We start from the raw sequence: 19,709 nt of genomic DNA, 5'->3' as shown, positions 1-19,709 counted from the left end.
CAATATTTTTTTAGAGTAAGGTGGTATTTTATAAATTCAAATTATACTATTAGTCTATTAGGTCATTATATAAATCGTGTAAATCTAGGTTTCAATGGGGTTTGATGACCCATTTAAATTTGAATTTTTGGGTTTATATATTTTCAAGTTCTAGATGCTAATTTATTTTGTTGGCAGTCTCTATTATATTGGATCAGTTTTCTCATTTCCAGTAAAGCCTAATTTTACATGTATGTTATATTTCAATAATATTCTTAGAAATATATCGTGTTTTTACACAGATGAAATCTAGTAATAAGAGCACTATTTAAGGAATAACCCGATCAATATAATATAGAGTACTTTGTACTTTCATAGATCTGTTTGTGAGTTTTCAAAGCAATTGGCAAAGCCTCGACCTCAATTTCTTCCATAATTATTAACTAATAATGTGACAATTCTTACTCGTATGTACAGCAGCAGCATTAGTACAAACTATTCCAGAAACAAGGCAAACATTAATTAATAATCATTAGTTAAAAATCAATATACATTAACCCTTTTGTCAAAATAATTGTAGGTTTTTTTTTTTTTTAAAGCCTGTCAAAATAATTGAATGGTAAAGAAAACAAGGCATTAATTTTAAAATCTCTCAAAAATAAACAGAATGATTTTATTTAATGTATAACTAGTAGTACATAAAGATTCAATTTGGATGTATCTCGTTCATTTGTAAGCCTTATTCCAAAACTAACTACTAAAATTAATAACAACATATCATCTGAATTCTTGATGACTTTCTTCAATTCGCTTCAATTAAGAAAGAGTAATCTCTACTATATCTTCTCTTCTCAAGAACACTTGGAGGGAGTGTTGGAACGGCCTTAGAGACGACAGCTTTACCTCCGACAGCCTTTGTGACGATCCCATTACGACGCAGCAGCAATGATTTGTGACTAGAAATCAAGTGCGGCATCGATGTACTCCTCTTTGCAGTCACTTCTTTGAAGGATTTTGATTTAAGTTTTTTAAGTAAATTTGATTTGTGACTAGAAATTAAGGGTTTGGTAATACTCTTTTGAGTTTTTAGGGTTTTTGGATTTTGTGTAGAAGAATTATTCAAGGGTTTGGTTATGTGTTTGGAATCATTAAAGAGAGATTCCGGTAAGTTTACAAATTTTGAAGCTCGGATTGTCTTTCCTGGTTCATTCAATGATGGATAAACAATGGTGAATTTTACTAATTTCAATTTCATGATGGACTTCATTGTGGCTCGAAGAATTTTGAATCGGAAAACCAAAGGAAAAGGAAATCAAATATGTAGGAATAGGAAAACCAAAGGAAAAGGAAATCAAATGTGTATGAAAAAGAAAATGAAGGTAGGTGAAATTGGAGAAATAAATTGACAGAGGGTAAGTTAATTTATAGAAGAGTTAATACATTACTTGTAGCTAAAGTTTCATTGGACTTTGGGCCTAATTACGTTAATTTAAAGTTAATAGAATTGGATTTATAAGGATAGAACTAGAATTAGATAATTATATTAGTTTAATTTAGGAAATAAAATATCAGTTTGGCTATGAAGAAACGGATCAAAATTAAACAATAAAGTAGTTCAATCATTAACTTATTGAACTTGACCAACAATGCTACGCGTGAACTCAATTCCTAAAGTGTAATGGATAGAGATTGTAGTTAGTTAATTAGTTATTCAAATAATATAAAGTGGAAAGATTAATCATCAGATAAGAAAAGTATCTCCCAAGCGATTAGATTCGGTGACATTGGTTTACTGAGATGGTCAGTTTTGATTAGATAAGCTTTAGTGTATCAAGATGAGCATGTATATATTAGGGCACTGGATTAGTCTTGTCTCGTGTGATGCACCATTTGATCAAATATACCTTTTTAATAGTACACTCTATTCCTATTACAACAAATATACCTCTATTAATTATTATTTGTAATAAAATTATTTTTATGTCTCACAACTAATACTTTTGTTGTAATAATAATAAGAAACGAAGGCCAGGTAGTCTACACGTGTTTCAAGATCAAATATTAGAATCTGTTTATACATTATGTATACATTTAATATTTTATTTTCCCCTCGAAAAAATATTTTATCTATTTAGAGTGGTTGTTGTTGATCTATTATTTAGCCTGTATATTCTCTCTCTCTTTTTTTAATCAATTATCTTATTACTTCCCCCGTTCGAGTAATATTGCAACAAGGATGATATTACACATTCTAAAGCACATTTATATGTTAAATATCTCTAATTGTGTAAGAATAAAAATTATAAAAAGTTGCTATTGTGAAATTATTTTATAAGACGTATCAAAAAAAAATTAAATAAATTTTGACGGGAAACTTTTAATTGAGGACGTTACACGCATATTTCTAGAATCCTTGTGATTACTTTAGTATATAATATTGATTATTTTTTTGTGGGAAAGTATTGACTATTTTATTATTAAGATAGTTCTATTATTTTTGTAAGGCATTAACAAATATGAAGTATTTCTTTATTGAATAATTATGTCAAAAAAAAGGTGAAATCTTCAATAATCAAGTACCAAATATTTTTTTTACACGGTTTAAACCATCAATACAAAACCCTTGTAATTCTAACACTTATTTTTTCTGGCTATAATCACTCAAACAAAAGTTCTTGGGTGGACCTGGTCCACAATAAAATTATTGTGGACCAGAAATGTCACGTGCCAAACCCACCAAGCAGCAAAACACACTCCCAGCCCACTAACCCTTAATCCCGTAAAACCCCAAACAAAAGAAAGCGTTGAAATCTCTTTCCTGCTACTTCATCATCAACGCCATTAACAACTTCATCTCAGAGCTCGAATTTTTTTTCTCTCTCCCTCTAATCAATTCTAGGGTTTATAATTTCTCCATCATCAATCGATTTCTGCAAAATTCATGACAAATTCTTCTATACAATCAATCGAAATTGATCTAAATCGAAATATGTAGGACACTGTAGAAAACTTCGATATTAATGTCATCAATTTTGATCTGAACGATGAAGCTCAAATTGTAAGCAACTATGAAGGTAAGAATTATAAAAATATGATCATCTATTTGTATTTGATTTTGATCAAATTGTGCAAATTAAGCGATTATGCAATTGCAATTGTTTGTTCGGAAAATTAAATTAGGCATTTAGGTATTATTTCGTATTATTTGTAACCAATTGTATGTAATTTATGTCAATTGAAAATTATATAGGGTTACTGTAGTCGGAGATGACATGCAAATCCAGTTTTAAGTAATATAGTTACCTTTAGTGATAGTATAGTTCCTTTTCAAAAAAAAAAAAAAACAAGTGACAAAGCAGGCAGATTAGTATATTATTCTAATACCTTATAAACAAAGACCCAAAGCCTCCTTCTCGAAGCTTGTTGCCGTGTGAAATATAATTGGTAGCTTGCTCTACTACACCAAAGGCGACTTTTTGTTGTTAAAGCTTTCTTGTTCACCTTTGCTTGTATCAAGGTTTCCTGTGATCAACAGATAAAAAATCAAGAAAATGAAACGCTTAAATCTTTTAAATACTAATTATTATGATATAGTGTCTTTTATGATTGACATGATAACTTTAATTTTGAGATATATAAATTTTGGAATAGTAACCTTTTTTTTTTTATAATATAGTGATCTTTATTTCTAAATAGTAATGTTTATTTGAGTAGCCCTATATTGTCAGTTTTTCACCATTAATTAACATATAGTCCTTTATTTTGATATAGTAACCTTTATATTTGGAATAGTAGCCCTATTAATGATATAGTTGTCTTTGTGTAACACTATATAGTGACCCTTTCATCTCATAAAGTCACCCTTCTTAAAATATAGTAACTCTTTTATTTGTTATACTTACCGTTTTAAAAAGCATAATCACCCTTAGCTGCATTAAATTACCATATCAGAGTTACCCTTTTTAATACATAGTGACCTTTTTTTTTGGGAAAAATTGAAAAGAATAATCCCACCTTTTACGCATCTGCTCAAAATAATCCCACCTATTCGAATTCCAGAAATAATCCCACCTTGTAACCCCATCTTCCCAAAATGAACCTTTTTCCTTTAATGACCGGTTGATTGAATTGGTAACCTGTTTTAAAAGGTAATTTGGCACTTGTCACTTTTTGATTGGTTTTATATATAATTTTTTTAAAAATTAAAGAATAAAAAAAAAATCCCTTCTTCTTCCTACTCCAACCACTCGCCGGAACAACCATACCCAGCCACCGTCTTCCTAGATTCGCCACAACAATCAGGCAGCAACGCCGCTCCACCTTCATCAAGCAACAATCTTCACCTCCCACACCGAATTAACCACCAGCACAATTCAACACCACCAAGTCGCACTCACCAATCACAACCCCTCTTAACTCCCCTGCTACGCCCAGCCACAACAACAACCCCACACCAATCAGCTGTGGCCGCATAATTCAACCACCGCACCACCTTCAAATTCGCCAAACATACTCCACAACAACCTCCCATTGCGTTCAAAACCGCAGCCAGCAACATTGCTACCACCATCTCCAACCACCGTCAACACCATTTTAGCCCATAACACCCTCGCAAATCGCAGCCACAAGCAATTCAACCCCAAATGGCCAAATAATAAGACGGAATAATGAAATAATGCGACTGTGATTTGATTGATGATTTGAACAACCATGATTGAGCTTAAATTATTGGTGATGTCGCTGCTGATCCAGACATCGCCCAATTAGGTGGGGTTTTAGGTGGTTTGGTTGGTACTTGCGGTGGTTCAGTTGGTATTTGCGGTGGTTTGAAGATCGTGGCTGGGGTGCGATGTTGGAGATGAGAGCCTAGGTTAGTGATTTTCTGGGAGGGAGAAGTAGGGAAGGAGGGTTCCGTCGGTATTGGTGGGGCAGGGGTGCCGACAGCTAGGGTTAAGCTGTCGCCGGTGGGGGACAGGCGTTGCCAATGGTGGAGTGGGGCTGGGTTAGGGTGTATGGGATTTTTTTTTATCTTTTTATCTTCTTTTTTTCAAATAATAAAACAAAGGAAAAATTAAAAATACATATATATATATATATATATATATATATATATATATATATATATATATATATATATATATATATATATATATATATATATATATATATATATATATATATATATATATATATATATTTACCTATAGAAACGGTTGTAGGTAAAAAGGTTCATTTTGGGAAGATGGGGTTACAAGGTGGGATTATTTCTGGAATTCGAATAGGTGGGATTATTTTGAGCCGATGCGTGAAAGGTGGGATTATTCTTTTCAATTTTTCCTTTTTTTTGTCATATAAATACCTTTTTAGCATATAATTCAATATTTATGATAATATTATGCTCTTAGATTACTTTTAAAGTTTCAATCTTCATCTATTCCCTTTGTTCAGACTCTTCAAAGCATATATTGGCTCAGCGTGGAGATAACAATTGATAGAATGGATTGTCAATGCTTAAATGTTTGGTTCTACCCTTTTTATTATAACTAATGTGTTGTTACGCCTATTAGCTCAAATGGTCGAGTACTGTGTAATTTCACAGTAGATGTAGGTTCAAGTCCTACATAGGCTATTGGTTGTATTATGTGAAAAGGCAGCTTTATTAATAGAATTTGAGTATCTTATCATCATATGTTATCTTCATTATACTACAATATAGGATAACAATGCAAGTTAAATAGTTATTTATGCACTTTGATGCTAACAAGCTACTACATACAATGACCAAAACACACTCATCAATGATAGCAACACACAAGTATTGTTGTAGCATAGGCTATGTGGGACTTGAACCCACACCATGTACATTATTGTACATTGCTCTACCCTTTGAGCTAATAGCCTATATTTATATATACATGGACAATCCTTCTATCTGTCCCTTGGTAGCTTAACAAAATATTGAAATAAAAGAACATCTTGTCGACAATAACATAAGAATGACCATGAGTCTGTGACACCCTTAAAACAAAGTATCTTAGTCATAGACAACATTAATTATTGTCAAACTGTTTAGGGTGAATGACCATATTCTTTAAATTGAAAGTATTAACTAGATAACTCTGCTTGACAATTTTCAAACCTAAACCCTATAGAAGTTCAAGTTCTTAAAACAAAGGGAGCATATAGACCTCACCTTATTATTTGCATAATGGTCATCTAATATGCATCGTGACCCTTAAATAAACTAAACAACCTTATTCATATACATAGTAATTCTTTTTGGAATCATAGTTGCTCTATTATAACTAAGGAGTAAATAAACACTTTGATTAAAAAGAGTTGCTACATCACAAGATTTTATATGAAGAATTCATCACCTATATGCATAATTGGCTTATAATTCAGTCATGAAATTATTATGCCTATGAATGAGAACAATGTAAGCTAAAATTTCCATGATGGATTGTCGATCTTGGGCTTCCCGTTTTCTTTATTGTAGTATCAAGCATGTGTATCTTTAGTAAAGACTTTACAGAGGCATATATATTAGTTTTATATAAATGATAATAATTTTGCTCTACTTTTAGTATACATGAAACTTTTGTATTTGAGTGAAGCTTCTACGGGCTTTCATAGGGGTTGATTATTGCCTCGTACTCTATAAAACATGCAACTATTAGCAGATTTTAATTAGTACCTTGCTATTGATTTTTCTCTAGTTAATCTGGTTGTAGTGATGGTACTCAAGAGACAATTTGGTGAGGAGGCAAGTGACAATTCATCACTTAACAATAGCTCCCAAAGCCAGCCAACAAAAACTCGATTCTTAAAGCGCAACGAAGACAGAGAGTAATAATGTAATATAATAGAAAATGTAATTAAAGAGCATGATTGAAAATATGCAATTAGCATAGAAGAATCTTAAAATGCATATTAATCAAGTTCACATCATTTCATCATCCCTTATAACAAGCACATTTTGCTAAAATTCCCAAAACTCCAACTCTCTAAAATCCAATACCAAAAATCAACCGATCAGTACAATTTCATCCTCATATATAGTTCAACAGATTACAATATACTAACAATTCCACAAAATCAAATAATTAATCAAAATTGATGATAATTTATAGAATAATCAAAGTTGAAATTAAAGAATAGAGTAGAATACCGGTGATTGCTCAAAATTGCTCAAAATTAATCGCTCAAAAACAACAACTATTAATCGCTCAAAAATAACAATTAATCGCTCAAATAATCGCTCAAAAACAACAAGTAATCGCTCAAAAACAACAATTAATCGCTCAAAATTGCAGAAATCAAAAAACGAAGAATGAAGAACGAAGAGCAAAATCAAAAATCGATTATACCTGAAAGTAGTGGTTGATCTACTTTTATAGCCGAAGAACGAAGCCTCTTCTCCGGTTAAACATGCCACCACCTCGAGTTCTAGCCATACAAGAAGAATTGAAGCAATTTTGAAGAGTGAGAAAATGGAAGAAATGAAGCTTGGAAGAGAGAGAAAGTGTGAGGGCTTAGAAGAGAGAGAAAGGGTGAGGTGCGCTTTTGACGAGAGAAAGAAAAGGAAATAAATGGTTGTATTAATTTGTTTGTAAGAAACTGGTAGTAAGGAGGAAGTAATCACGTGATAAATTTGGTCCACAATAACTTTATCGTGGACCAGGTTTATTTAAGAATTTGTACACAATATTTAAGAAATATTTAGACTAAAAATATTAATTTTAAAAAAAATAAAAGAAAAATAAATATCAACGCAAATATTGCCAAATTGCACTATTGGATACGGAGTAGCAATTTTTTATTTCACACGGTTCAAATCATCGTTACAAAAGCCTTGTATTTCTAACAGTCATTTTAAAAAAATAAAAAAAAAAAAAAAAAAAAAAAAAAAAAAAAAAAAAAACTAAAAGCTCGACGCATTCAAGAAATTAAAGAAATCAAAGAAACCCGTAATTGACTAGTATCTAAACTCCTAAATATCAATTTTTCGGACCAATAAGTATCTCATCTCATAGATCGAAATATGAGAAATAAATAAAATAGTATATATAATACATGAATAAAATTCTTACAAGGACATATTTAAACTAATGAACAAATTTGATGAATGAAAAATAACAGTATGTATCTAGTGTAAGCTAAATTACCAAACAAATTACTAATAACACTTGGAGAAAGTATCCGAACACTAGGCTCGGCGGCTATCTTAGAGATGCATCTTTACGTGGCGGCTCGACTCATCATACATACTGCTCTTTGCGGGCACTTCTTTAAGGATTTTAGTTTCTTAAGTATGTTTGATTTGTGACTTGAAATCAAGGGCTTGGTAATACTCTTTTGAATTTTTGTTAGAGTTTTTGAACTAGGATTTTTTTGAGTATTTGGAATTTGTGTCGAACATTTCAAGGGTTTTACAATGGGTTTGGAATTGGTAAAGAAAGATTTAGGCAATTTGACTACTTTTGTAGATCGAATATATTTTCCGGGTTCATTCATTGAGGGATAAACGATGGTAAACTTTGCCAACTTCATTGAACTCATGGTTGTAGCTAGAAAATACTAGCTTGGAAAATTAAAAACGATCAAGAAAGAAAGGACAAGTAATTATGATAATGGAGAAAATAAAATGATCAAATGTAAATAAGAAGATTTTGTAAGGTTACTTGGGGTTGGGGCCAGTGTAAAATTTATTGGATAACAAATAAATAAATCTAGAAAGATCTAATACGATATTAACTGCTTATTATCTTATTACCAGTGATTTTAAATTCTTTATTACTAGCGATTTAATAAAACGTGTGTTTTTATAAAATGTGTGAATAATATTTTTTTTTATTTATTTGCATGTTTTTTTTTAATTTATTTTTATTTTTTTATTATTTGTTTAGCATGGTTATGTTGGGGGTGTTAGAGCAACTACAATGGTTGGCTAATTCATATAATAGCTTGTTATGCCAAATCATCTTTTTAAGCTACAACAATTCTAGCTATTTGTTGCTCCAATGGTTAAGCTAGTTATAAATTAATTTATTTTTAAATTTAAAATATTTTTTATCTAATAAATATCTACCAAGCTAATTAGCTCTACAAAGCTAATTTGCTTGCCAAAGCTAATTTGCTTGCCAAAGCTAATTAGCAAGATGTGCAACAATGGTATAGCTATTAGTTTAAGAGTTTTAATATTTGCAAGCTAGTCCCTTTTTTCAACCATTGGAGTTGCTCTTAGAGCACTTCTAACCAGTTTTCATTATCTAGTTATAAGTAATTTTTTTTATATATTTTTTTTCCTTTGGACTTCTTTTCAAAGATATATACATACATGATAACAATAAATATTAATTGAGCAATAAAATAAAGGAGAAGATCATCACACGGTTAACTTATATCCTAACTTCTTAATTTAATTGTCACACATTTTATTGTGACCTAGACCGGTGACGATTCTAGGAATTGCTCGTTATGGGTTTGGACTCTCCAAACAAATATAGGAAATCAAATACCATAATTTAAAATAAAATTTGCATTAATTTACTAATTTAGGTGTGCACAATACATGTTAATTACAAAATAAAATAAAATAAATTACAATTAAACTCGACTTTCTACAATTTTGGCCGATTATGACATACATTCTTTTCAAAAATACTCTAAGTCTTTCATCGCCAAACTTTAAAACACAATGTTAGACTATATACATACCAGTATATATTATGATATAATAATACAATATTAATATCTTATTACTATTGATTTTAACTTCTTTATTACTAGTGATTTTATAAAACGTGTGAATAATACTTTTTGGTTTTGTTTTTGCGTGTTATGATAGTCTGACCAGCTTTCATTATCTAGTGATTTTACATTTTTTTTCCCTTGGACTACTTTTCAAAGATATATACATACTGGATAATAATAAAAATATTAATTATGAAAAGAAAATCTATTAACCTATACTAAAAGCAAATAATTTTATGACACTTGATTAAAAAAAGGAAAATGAGACTCTAGTAAAAGGACGGAGGGAGTAGTAATTATATAGTAGAAGAAGTTTCCTTGAAAAAAAAAAAGTGAATAATATTTTTATGCGTGAATTTTATGAAGTATATAAAAATATTTTTAAAAGAAAATTCTCAAAGATTAAGTAATTATATGGGGCCAAAATTCTCAAAGATAGGCATATCCATCTACAAAATGTAAAAGATGATTACTTATTTTATATGGTTAATTAAGGCAATTATTATTATGTAATGATTTCTTAAAAAAAAAGTTTTATAAAATGAGGTTTTTTTTTTAATAAAAAAAATAAAGCTAGGAATAATCACTAGTAATAAAGATATACATATACATTATTTATACTCACTTTGAATATTAAATAGGCTAAAAATATACATATATATAGGAGAATTATTACTGAATAATAATTAAAAAAAAAATACTGAGGAGATAATAACTATCAGTGAATTAAATAAGTCGTTTTTGGAGATGGTAAAAATCAAAATTTCCTTTTATCAATTTCTTACATAAAAACATGATTAATTGACTAATACGGAGTACTTAACATTAATCTATTTAAAAAAAAACAATAGTAATTCCTACCAAAAAACATTAATCTACTTAAAACCATGATTTTAGACACCACTTTTGATACTCCGAGACTTAGCCATAGAAATCATAATTTTAGACAGCACTTGTTCAAAAAAAAAAAAAAAATTTAAGCCGAACGCATAACCCTGAATTAAAATAATTATAGGAAAAAAAATATGACAAATATGATACATTAATAAAATTCATATGTGCACATAAACTAATATAATGAACAAGTTTGATTAATGAAAATTAACAGTATGTATCTATTGTAAGCAAAATTCCAAACGAAATACATTTGTATTCTTGATGACCTTGTAATCTCTTGTCAATTAGAACACTACGCTCAGCAACCGGCTTAGAGAACGACAGCAGCGATAGTTCCTTTAACACAGTAGCGATGAAGTACCGGAGGCCTTGGTGATCAACTGCGTCGATCGTACTGCTTTTTTCGAGCACTTCTTTAAAGATTTTAGTCTTTTAAGTATGTTTGATTTATGATTAGAAACCAAGGGTTTGGTAATACTCTTTTGAGTTTGTGTTAGAATTTTTGAAGTAGGAGTTTTTAGGGTATTTGGATTTTGTGTAGAAGAAATCAAGGGTTTGGTTATGTGTTTGGAATTTGTAAAGAAAGATGTAGGTAAATTCACAAATTTTGTAGCTCGTATAATATTTCCGGGCTCATCAAATGATGGATAAACAATGGTAACTTTGGCTAGCTTCATGGATTTCATTGTATCTAGAAAGCTTTTACAAGTCGGAGGAAAAAAATTAGGTGGAGGGAAATAATGGAGTAAGGAAAAGTAAGAATAGAGAACGAAATCAAATGATCATTGTAATAGTTTTATCACATTTATAACATTTAGGTTATACGGATTATTCTTTGGGGCCAAGTTACTATAAAGATTATTTATATATAATTTTTCTTGAAAAATAATATTTATATTTTACATTTTATTTTAGGCAATAAACATAAAATTCTTATCTAAAAATAAAGTTAAAAAATTGGATAATTCTATTTTATATTTAATAATGAGATTATTTTAACAAAATAAAGATACTGATAATGTTTGAAATAACAAATACTATTAGTGGAAATTGGTAGATACTTATATATATATATATATATATATATATATATATATATATATATATATATATATACAATATATATTCTTTTGAAGCAAGTAATTAGTTATAAATTTTTATTATTAACTAGGGTGGCTAACGCTCACGATTCGCGTGCCATATCTAGCCATGTTCAGAGACCCTTCCAATAGTAGAAATTAATGAGGGAAAATATCTAAACATATATTTTTAGTCAATTAATACAACTAAGTAAATAAACATATTAGAGGTTATACTCTATTCATAATAGTTAAATAATTAACACAAGGAAAAGTTTAGATACAATTAATATCGTATAAAGAGGGGATTATAGGTAAACTAACATTTTGAGGATATAACTGTACTCACACTATTTATTAGCAGCAACTTTTTGGTGCATCATGCCACACCATTAGGCTGGGGTTACCCGATTTTTTTTAGAGATTACCTGAGTTTTTCAATCAGGGGTTACTTGAGTTTTTCAATCAGGGGTTACTTGAGTTTTTCAGTCAGGGTTACTTGAGTTATGTAACACCCCCAAATCTCCCTCTACGAAAGTGCTAGTATAATACGTATAATTATACCGTAGAGATAGACTTGGGCGTATTACCACCGCGTGATTACGCAAGGCTACTCAAAGTACTGAACTCAACTACAAAACTTGCAGCGGAAACTCAATTTTCTTTTATTAATACTTATAAAAATAATAACATTGTTATGAGTGCATAAAAATAAAGACAAGACCAACAGTACATTCCTAAACTAGGTGAAACAAATCCCTAGACTCCCATATGCTCATTCATGAATCCACCAGAAAATAGTCAACACTGCTTACCATTTCGGTAAACAGGGCGAATCAAAACAAATAAGAAATACGGATTAGCAAAATATGCTAAGTACGATAAGTGCAAGATAGTGTAAACTCAATTTATTTGCAAACATGCTTTTAAAACCAATTCCAATAATTAATCCAATAAATTCAAAACTCATTATTCTAAAACCGATTCCAATGATTCAATATTCAAAATAACAGTTAATAAAACCAATTCCTTTATTAAGAACTGTAGACACCCAAATGTGTCTTCCCAAAACCAAACCCAGTGATGATTACATTTTTTGTCGAACCATAATCGAATGAAGCGAAAGTGTGGAAAGTTTAGTGTTGCGGATAGTTTTAATTTCTTTTCTCTTCTCTCAGTTTTTTAAAACTTATTTTAAGAAAACAGCCAATCCAATTTGGTTGGTCCGTGATATGGGTCCAATAGTAGTGTAGTTGGATGGGGCTTGACAAGAGCTTCCCAACGATATATTATAAGCCCAATTCCGATGAATATCGAGGAAGTTATGGCCAATTTAATGAACTGGGCCCAGTTTGAGCCTTATGTGCGGCCCAATGATCTAGAGAAGGGCCTAATATGATTTATCATTCCTAATGAAATTAGGAATGGTTTTAGTCTTCTAGATTCTTCTAGAAGGTTCTTTTCATTCCTAATTCAATTAGCATTGATAAATTGACTTTTGCTGACTTTTCAGAGTTTTAATTAAAATCAAAGAACATTTTTGAGGAAAAGATACGATTTTATCCTCCTATACGGCAAATTTATCTGATTTTAGAAAACGCGTCAAAAACAGGATTAGCGCCTAACGCAAGGCAAAGGCGCTTGGCGCTAATCCTGGCGCCTGGCGCTGGCATTGGCGCCTGGCGCTAATGTTGGCACCTGGCGCCAATAAGACAGCGTTGGCGCCAGCTCTATTTCAGGTGCGCCAGACTCTGTTTTGTTAATTTTATCTTTTTGGCTGATTTTCTCTATAAATAACGTATTAAAAACTCCATTTTCATTCACCAATTCTCATCAACATTCATCTATATTCTCCTACAACCAGTTTTCAATTCTCTTTCATTCTCTTTAATCATTCGCTAATTTTCATCAAGATTTCCTTAATCATTCACCATCTCTCTCTTTTTTTCTCTTTTCTAAACTAGTCTTTTATATACAAAATTTCGCATTCATTAGCACTAGACACACCTAGCCATATTCGAAGTTGTCTTCGCCCTACACGTGAAAGGTTTAATTTCTGAGGGTTTGGTCCCAAATCTCTATTTCAATTATTTAATTTAATTGTTGTTTTGATTTTATTATTTTCCTTGAAGTTACTAACATGTGTATTTTGTTATTAGAAAGAGGTACGAGGCATCAAAGTAAGTACTTTAATGGTTTTAATTGATGTCATGATATAGAAGTCATGTTCAGATTGTTATTATGATATTCCTATTATCATGTACTGTCTAGGGTAATTTTAATGTCAAATATGATTGCTATGATGCCTTTTATTTTCTTCCTAATATTTATGATTGTTAGTATCATGTTAGGGTTAAAGATTTGATTTTTATTGCTTAGTGACATGCTAGAGTTTGTTATTAATCTTGTTAGTATCATGCCTAAGATCTTGCTATTATTATGCTTTAACATTATTATGATTATTTTTATGATTTATATATGATTTATGATTATAATTGTTTTAATTATTGTTATGATGATTATTTTTAATTATGATTGTTATGATTATAATATTATGATTATTTTTATGATAATTATTATGATTATTATGTTGCTTGATTATATTTATTGTTATAGCTTGATCACGCTTTTTACATATGTTTAAAGGGAATTTATACTTGTAATCACGCTTAATAAGATAATTAATAATCTTGTTTAGGGTTAATTATGATTATAATTCAAGTGATCGCCAATAATAGTTTTATTCGTGCATTAAATTCAACCAACATAGATAAACAAGTTTAGGTTAAACCTATTGATTGTATGTTAGTCAGAAAGCGCACATGAATATGATCAGAATAAAGTACAGGCATATTATTAGGGCAGGTTCAATCTCTTTTAGGTTGGATTTGTACCTTCATTCCTGAACCCTTATTTGGTTCAAGACCTTATGAAGTTGACGATCTCTTGGATCGTTAAGGGGCGAAACCTTCACCCTATGAACGGTTTACAAGTTCCTAAAACTTGTTGGCGACTCTTTTGCTCTATCTTCTTCCCTTTTGGACCCCACCGTACTTTAATGTATGATCACAGTAGGGTTCGAGCTAGGGGTTAACGCTTAAAATTTATTCCCTATAGTTTTTGGCGACTCCACTGGGGAGGATTTCTATTTTAATTCTTGAATTTGTTTCGGCAATGATTTAGAATGAGTGGATGAGACTCGAAACGTTCTAAGTATTTCATGTGCGTAATTTTGATTAACATTATTGTCATATGCATAAAAAAAAATCTCATTGGAAAGACCATCCGTAATGAGTTAAAAACATAGGATTTTACACATAGGAAATTTGAGAAATATCTTTCACAACTAGGACCAAAATAACACCGCACGAAACTGGAAAATTTTATCGAGCACAGATAGCTGCTGAGGCATGTGGGAAGTAGCGCCAGGGGCCAGAGCATTGGCGCTAGTATTTTAACCGTAGCGCCAGACGCCAGTATTGGCGCCAGGCGCTACAACTAAAAACTGGCGCCAGTCTCTGTTTGCTGGCGCCAACCTCCCCCAATACCGAGCCAGAAATATGCGTTCTAATTTCAACCAGTTTTTCGTATTGTTTGCTCGATCCTACTTCCTGATTGAATTTTTTCTCACTTTTCTGAAACCCATATGTGTTCTACATATGGACATAACCCTCTGGGAATTCATGCTCCATCTACCTGATTGAACGCTCTGTGCAACAAAGGGTACATCCGAGAATGTTGAATTCACCAAACCATGGAAGCGAGTTTTTTCTAAAGCTTGCGGTGTCCCATCCACTCGCGCAAACCCTTCAAGGTTAGGCTTCCGCGCGGTGCATCCGGACAATTAACCATGGACCCTCTATTGACTAAACCATATCCCAAACTTTAGAGAACTAGAGCCATGGTTAGGTTGCAAACTCATTGCATCATATTGTACCTACTTGACTAATTGTGCATTATTTGTTGTGCATATATTCTATGTTTCTCTTAACCGTTTGTTTGACTTGTGTTGAGATTAAATAAATTAATGACTTAAAGAACTTTGCTTAATTAATTAATTAATTGATTAATTTGAGTAAATAAAGTCTAATATTTTAATCAGAATTGACCTAGTACGACTTTATGCATACCCCTGTTGATTAATAACACCGAAAACAGTCCCAGATTGAAGTTCCAGCATTGGCGCCAAAGTCTGGATTGTAGCGCCACTCTGTAGAGTGTGGCGCCTGGCGACAACTCTGTCGTCTGGCGCCAAGCTACACAGTGCCATATTAAAGTAACAATGTCAATATAAAAAAAAAATTACAACCATTACTCATATACCCGGTTAGGCAGTTACATTACTTTTTTTTTATAATATACATTTTTTTTTTTTTATTTAGTACTACAAGATTGCTTTCTTTCCAATAAAAAAATATACATTCCTCAAAAAAAAAAAATACAAAAATGAAATACGGAGTAAACTAAAAAAAGGTTCTCATTGTAAAAGTGTGAATTCATTGTTTCTCAACGAAACATGAGAAACTCACACAAAGGAGTATATGGAATTTTCATGGTTTTTCCAAAAAAAAAAAAAAAAACGCTCCAACAATAATTAGATTCACAGAGTTTGGACTTGGTGGTCGGCGTAATAGAGGACGAGAAGGCCAGCCATGTCCGTCGTGGTGGAGGTTCAGTCGTCGGTTGCCGACGTAGTCTAGGAGTTTCAGTTGCTGGTACATGACAATGGGTTGCAACCCCTAAAAAAGGTAACTGATCAATAATTTTGAGGAGTATCCTAGGTGAAATTGGGTTTCTAATTGTCTTTATTGTGTAATAATTAAAATCATTTCATTGTCTTGATTGTGTAATTAAACCATTGAATAGAAAAAATTGAGATGATTATAAATTAATTTAGTAAGTAATCGTTATGAAGTTTGTGACTATAATATTATTTTTGACTCAATAAAGTATTAAAATCATTAAAAGAGAAATTAGAATTGTCAAAACCATTCTTTCAAAAAAAAAAAAAAATATTGTCAAAACCATTGAATTGCCTCATCTTATAACAGTTAAATTGGGCTAAATTTGTGGCATTGATGGCTGAATTAATATACGTTACATTAGTACTAACTACTAACACTTAACCTTTCAGTATAAAACTAGCCAAATTATGCAGCAAAAGTGTGAAAAAACAAATGTGCTTTACTATGAAAGTATCCATATTTTATTGATTTGTGGCCGTAACTATTGTCCAAAAACCCTAAACGTCATTGATCACATTCAGAAAACCAGAATAAAGAAAGGTAATTTCTGTATTGGCTGTTGCCTACCTACACTTTTTTTAAAAGATACAAGTTGATCGTTGTTATATTGTCATCTTACATTGTTATATTGTCATCTTACATCATGTGATTAGATTTGTATGCCTAATTGCCTATAATACAATGATAGTAAATTTCAACATAAGTTTAAGTTTTCTGTGTGCCTCATATTTTGATTGATATGGAATTGATAGAATCTTGAGATTTTTACGGGAACAAAATTTTATGATTGACATATGACACTTCATTTTCTCTTCTTATATTACGCAAATCAAATTTTAAAAATATAATGAATATATTTCCATTTGGGTGTCTGTTTATTATGAACAAAAAAACCCCAAAAGCACTGATATCGTAATATAAATTTGTACAGGGAAATTGAAAAGCTTATGTAAGGAGAAGATGCAGATGAAGAACAACAACTCCTAGTAGATAACAAAGATGCATCACAAGATGAAAAAAATGAGACATATAGACAGGACTCTTTTTACATTTACGAGATTTAATTGTTGCTCTTTGCTATTCAATATATATGCTATTTAAAATTTTAAGAAAATATTTCAAGTTCTAGGTAGAAAATTCTAGCAACACAACATCATGGAATGAAATTTTATAGTTATATACAAGAATTGATTCTCTTAATTTTTGTAGTACGGAGTAATAATTTTAAAAAATCCAAACGTTTGAAATATCACTATATTTATAATCACCATATCTATAAACCGGGGCATCGCCCGGGTCACTAACTAGTTATTATATTATTTTATTCGACATGGGCCTCCTATATCAGGTAGTGGGCTATAATGTATCTTTGTTAACCTTTATAATAAAGCTACGCCTCCCAAAAACATAGATTTGCCCTATTTCTCTCTCTCTCTCTCAATTCCGCGGAAGCGCACTTCACGATCTCCATTGAAATTTCTATCTTCCATTGAAGCAGCTTGTTAGGTAAGATGCTGCCTTTTTTTTTTTGTTTTTTGTAATTATCGGATATCAGCTACATATTCTACGGTAATTGTTATTTCAATTCTCAGCATAGTCAATTTAGGGTCCTTGTTATTAACAAAGAGAAACAAGGTTACAAATTAGACAGAAGACCTTAACGAAGGCCAAAACCCCAAACAGTTCCGAGGCTAGAGATGCCAGGGATCACCTCTGTATTGTTTGTGTTTGTAATTTGATGTTCCTCTATATTCTTATTTTATATATCTAATCTTGTAGGATGCCGTACAACGTTAAGCTGAAGAGGAAGAGTCAGGCACCAGTTGATGATAATAAACATATTAGACATGCTGATGATTATGAATTGTTGGAAGTTATTCCATTTATGAAAAATCCAGATTCACCGACAGAACAAATGGCAGCAAACAAGTTTATGGAACGGTTCAATGAGGAAATTAATGTGGATTGTTATAGATTTTCAGCATTCCGCTCATCGTGCAGCAACCGTGTCTTTATGTTCATTCAAAATGAGTACGTTGTAATCAGTTATGATCCTGAATCACCTTCAAAGGATCAGCTTGTCTGTGGTCCTCTCATGATTTGCGACGGCTTCCCGGAGATTTACAATACTCAATTTAGTGAAAGTGGTGTAGACTTTGCTTTTGGTTGTCATGATGTTGATGAAGCATTTTTATTTTCAAGTCTTGAGTGCACGAAGATAAAGTATTCACCAATAATCTTTACTGGTGAAGTGATTATAGAAAGTATAAGCTACAAAGAGATGTTTCCCTGTCTACAAGAGATAAAGTTTGGGAATCCTCTTTACACTGCTGCTTTTGAATCCGCTGTCACCAATGAAGCTTACATATTATACGGCTCAAAGTATGTCCTATTCAACTATTCCGAGAAGAAACTCATTGCCACTGGTCTCATAACAGAACTGTTTCCTTGTTTGCATAAAATCTTCTTCACAAGTGAATTTGAAGCTGCCTTTGCCTCGCATGAGCGTAATCAAGTTTACCTTTTCAAAGGTAATTCTTATGTGCTCATTCAGTACAACCCTGCCAATGCTGACGACAGTAAGATAATTTTCGGCCCTGAAGAAGTTGTTCCCACCAACTGGCCTTCTTTAAGTGACTTTGTGCCTTACAAAAATATAGGATTTAACTCTGCAGAGCCCAGAACGTGGACCCCACTTTGGTGGTCAAACGGTTACATCAAAGCCCCGCTTGGGGGTGATGTCTCTGAGGAAATACACGAAAAGTATGGTCCTTTTGCAATTAATGTTGATTGAATGCTTGTATAGTTGTATCGGAGTTTGGAGGGTTCGTTGTGATTACAGGGTTACTATTCTGGGTTCTTTTGCTCAGATATGTTTCAGTGTGTTCCTTTTGCTATGTTCTTTATACTTTTGTTTAGCTTTCTATTTAGTGTAGGTGCTTCTCTTCTTGTAGCAATAGTGCTTCATGAATGGGTTGTTAGCTGCTACTACTAGTGATCTTTGATGTAACCTTGAGGATTATTTAAGTTTAATTTTGATTGTGTTATATTTAAATAACATTAAAATCCATGTTTAGTTATTCCTTCCATAATTAAGGGTTTTTCTCATCCTAGTCTAAAATAATAATTATCCTTGTCTTATTCGTTCACTAGGTTACAACCCGTACGATACACGGTTTATATAAAATCTAGTTTTATAATTTGTACAATTAAAAAATTGATAAATATATATAATAATTATGTCCCTCGTCAA

General features: G+C 31.5%; 1 protein-coding gene across 1 annotated transcript; it reads left to right on the top strand.

Annotated features, from left to right (window-relative positions):
* The first annotated feature begins 17,839 nt into the window (after positions 1–17,839).
* On the top strand, positions 17,840–19,495 carry LOC145630513 (albumin-2-like). The gene is made up of 2 exons (XM_081682773.1): positions 17,840–17,962; positions 18,236–19,495. The coding sequence occupies exon 2, from the start codon at positions 18,237–18,239 to the stop codon at positions 19,248–19,250; it is 1,014 nt and encodes a 337-aa protein (XP_081538899.1). The 5' UTR covers positions 17,840–17,962; position 18,236; the 3' UTR covers positions 19,251–19,495.
* The last annotated feature ends 214 nt before the right edge of the window (positions 19,496–19,709 follow it).

This window comes from Chenopodium album, chromosome 5 (genome assembly GCF_948465745.1).
Source record: "Chenopodium album chromosome 5, dcCheAlbu1.1, whole genome shotgun sequence".
Classification (NCBI taxonomy): Eukaryota; Viridiplantae; Streptophyta; class Magnoliopsida; order Caryophyllales; family Amaranthaceae; genus Chenopodium; species Chenopodium album.
The sequence above is the reverse complement of the archived record's forward strand: the minus strand, read 5'-3'. Positions and strand labels throughout refer to the sequence as shown.

Bases quoted from the DNA above. Each gene is read 5' to 3' on its own strand.
- LOC145630513 (XM_081682773.1), top strand. From the start codon at position 18,237: ATGCCGTACAACGTTAAGCTGAAGAGGAAGAGTCAGGCACCAGTTGAT.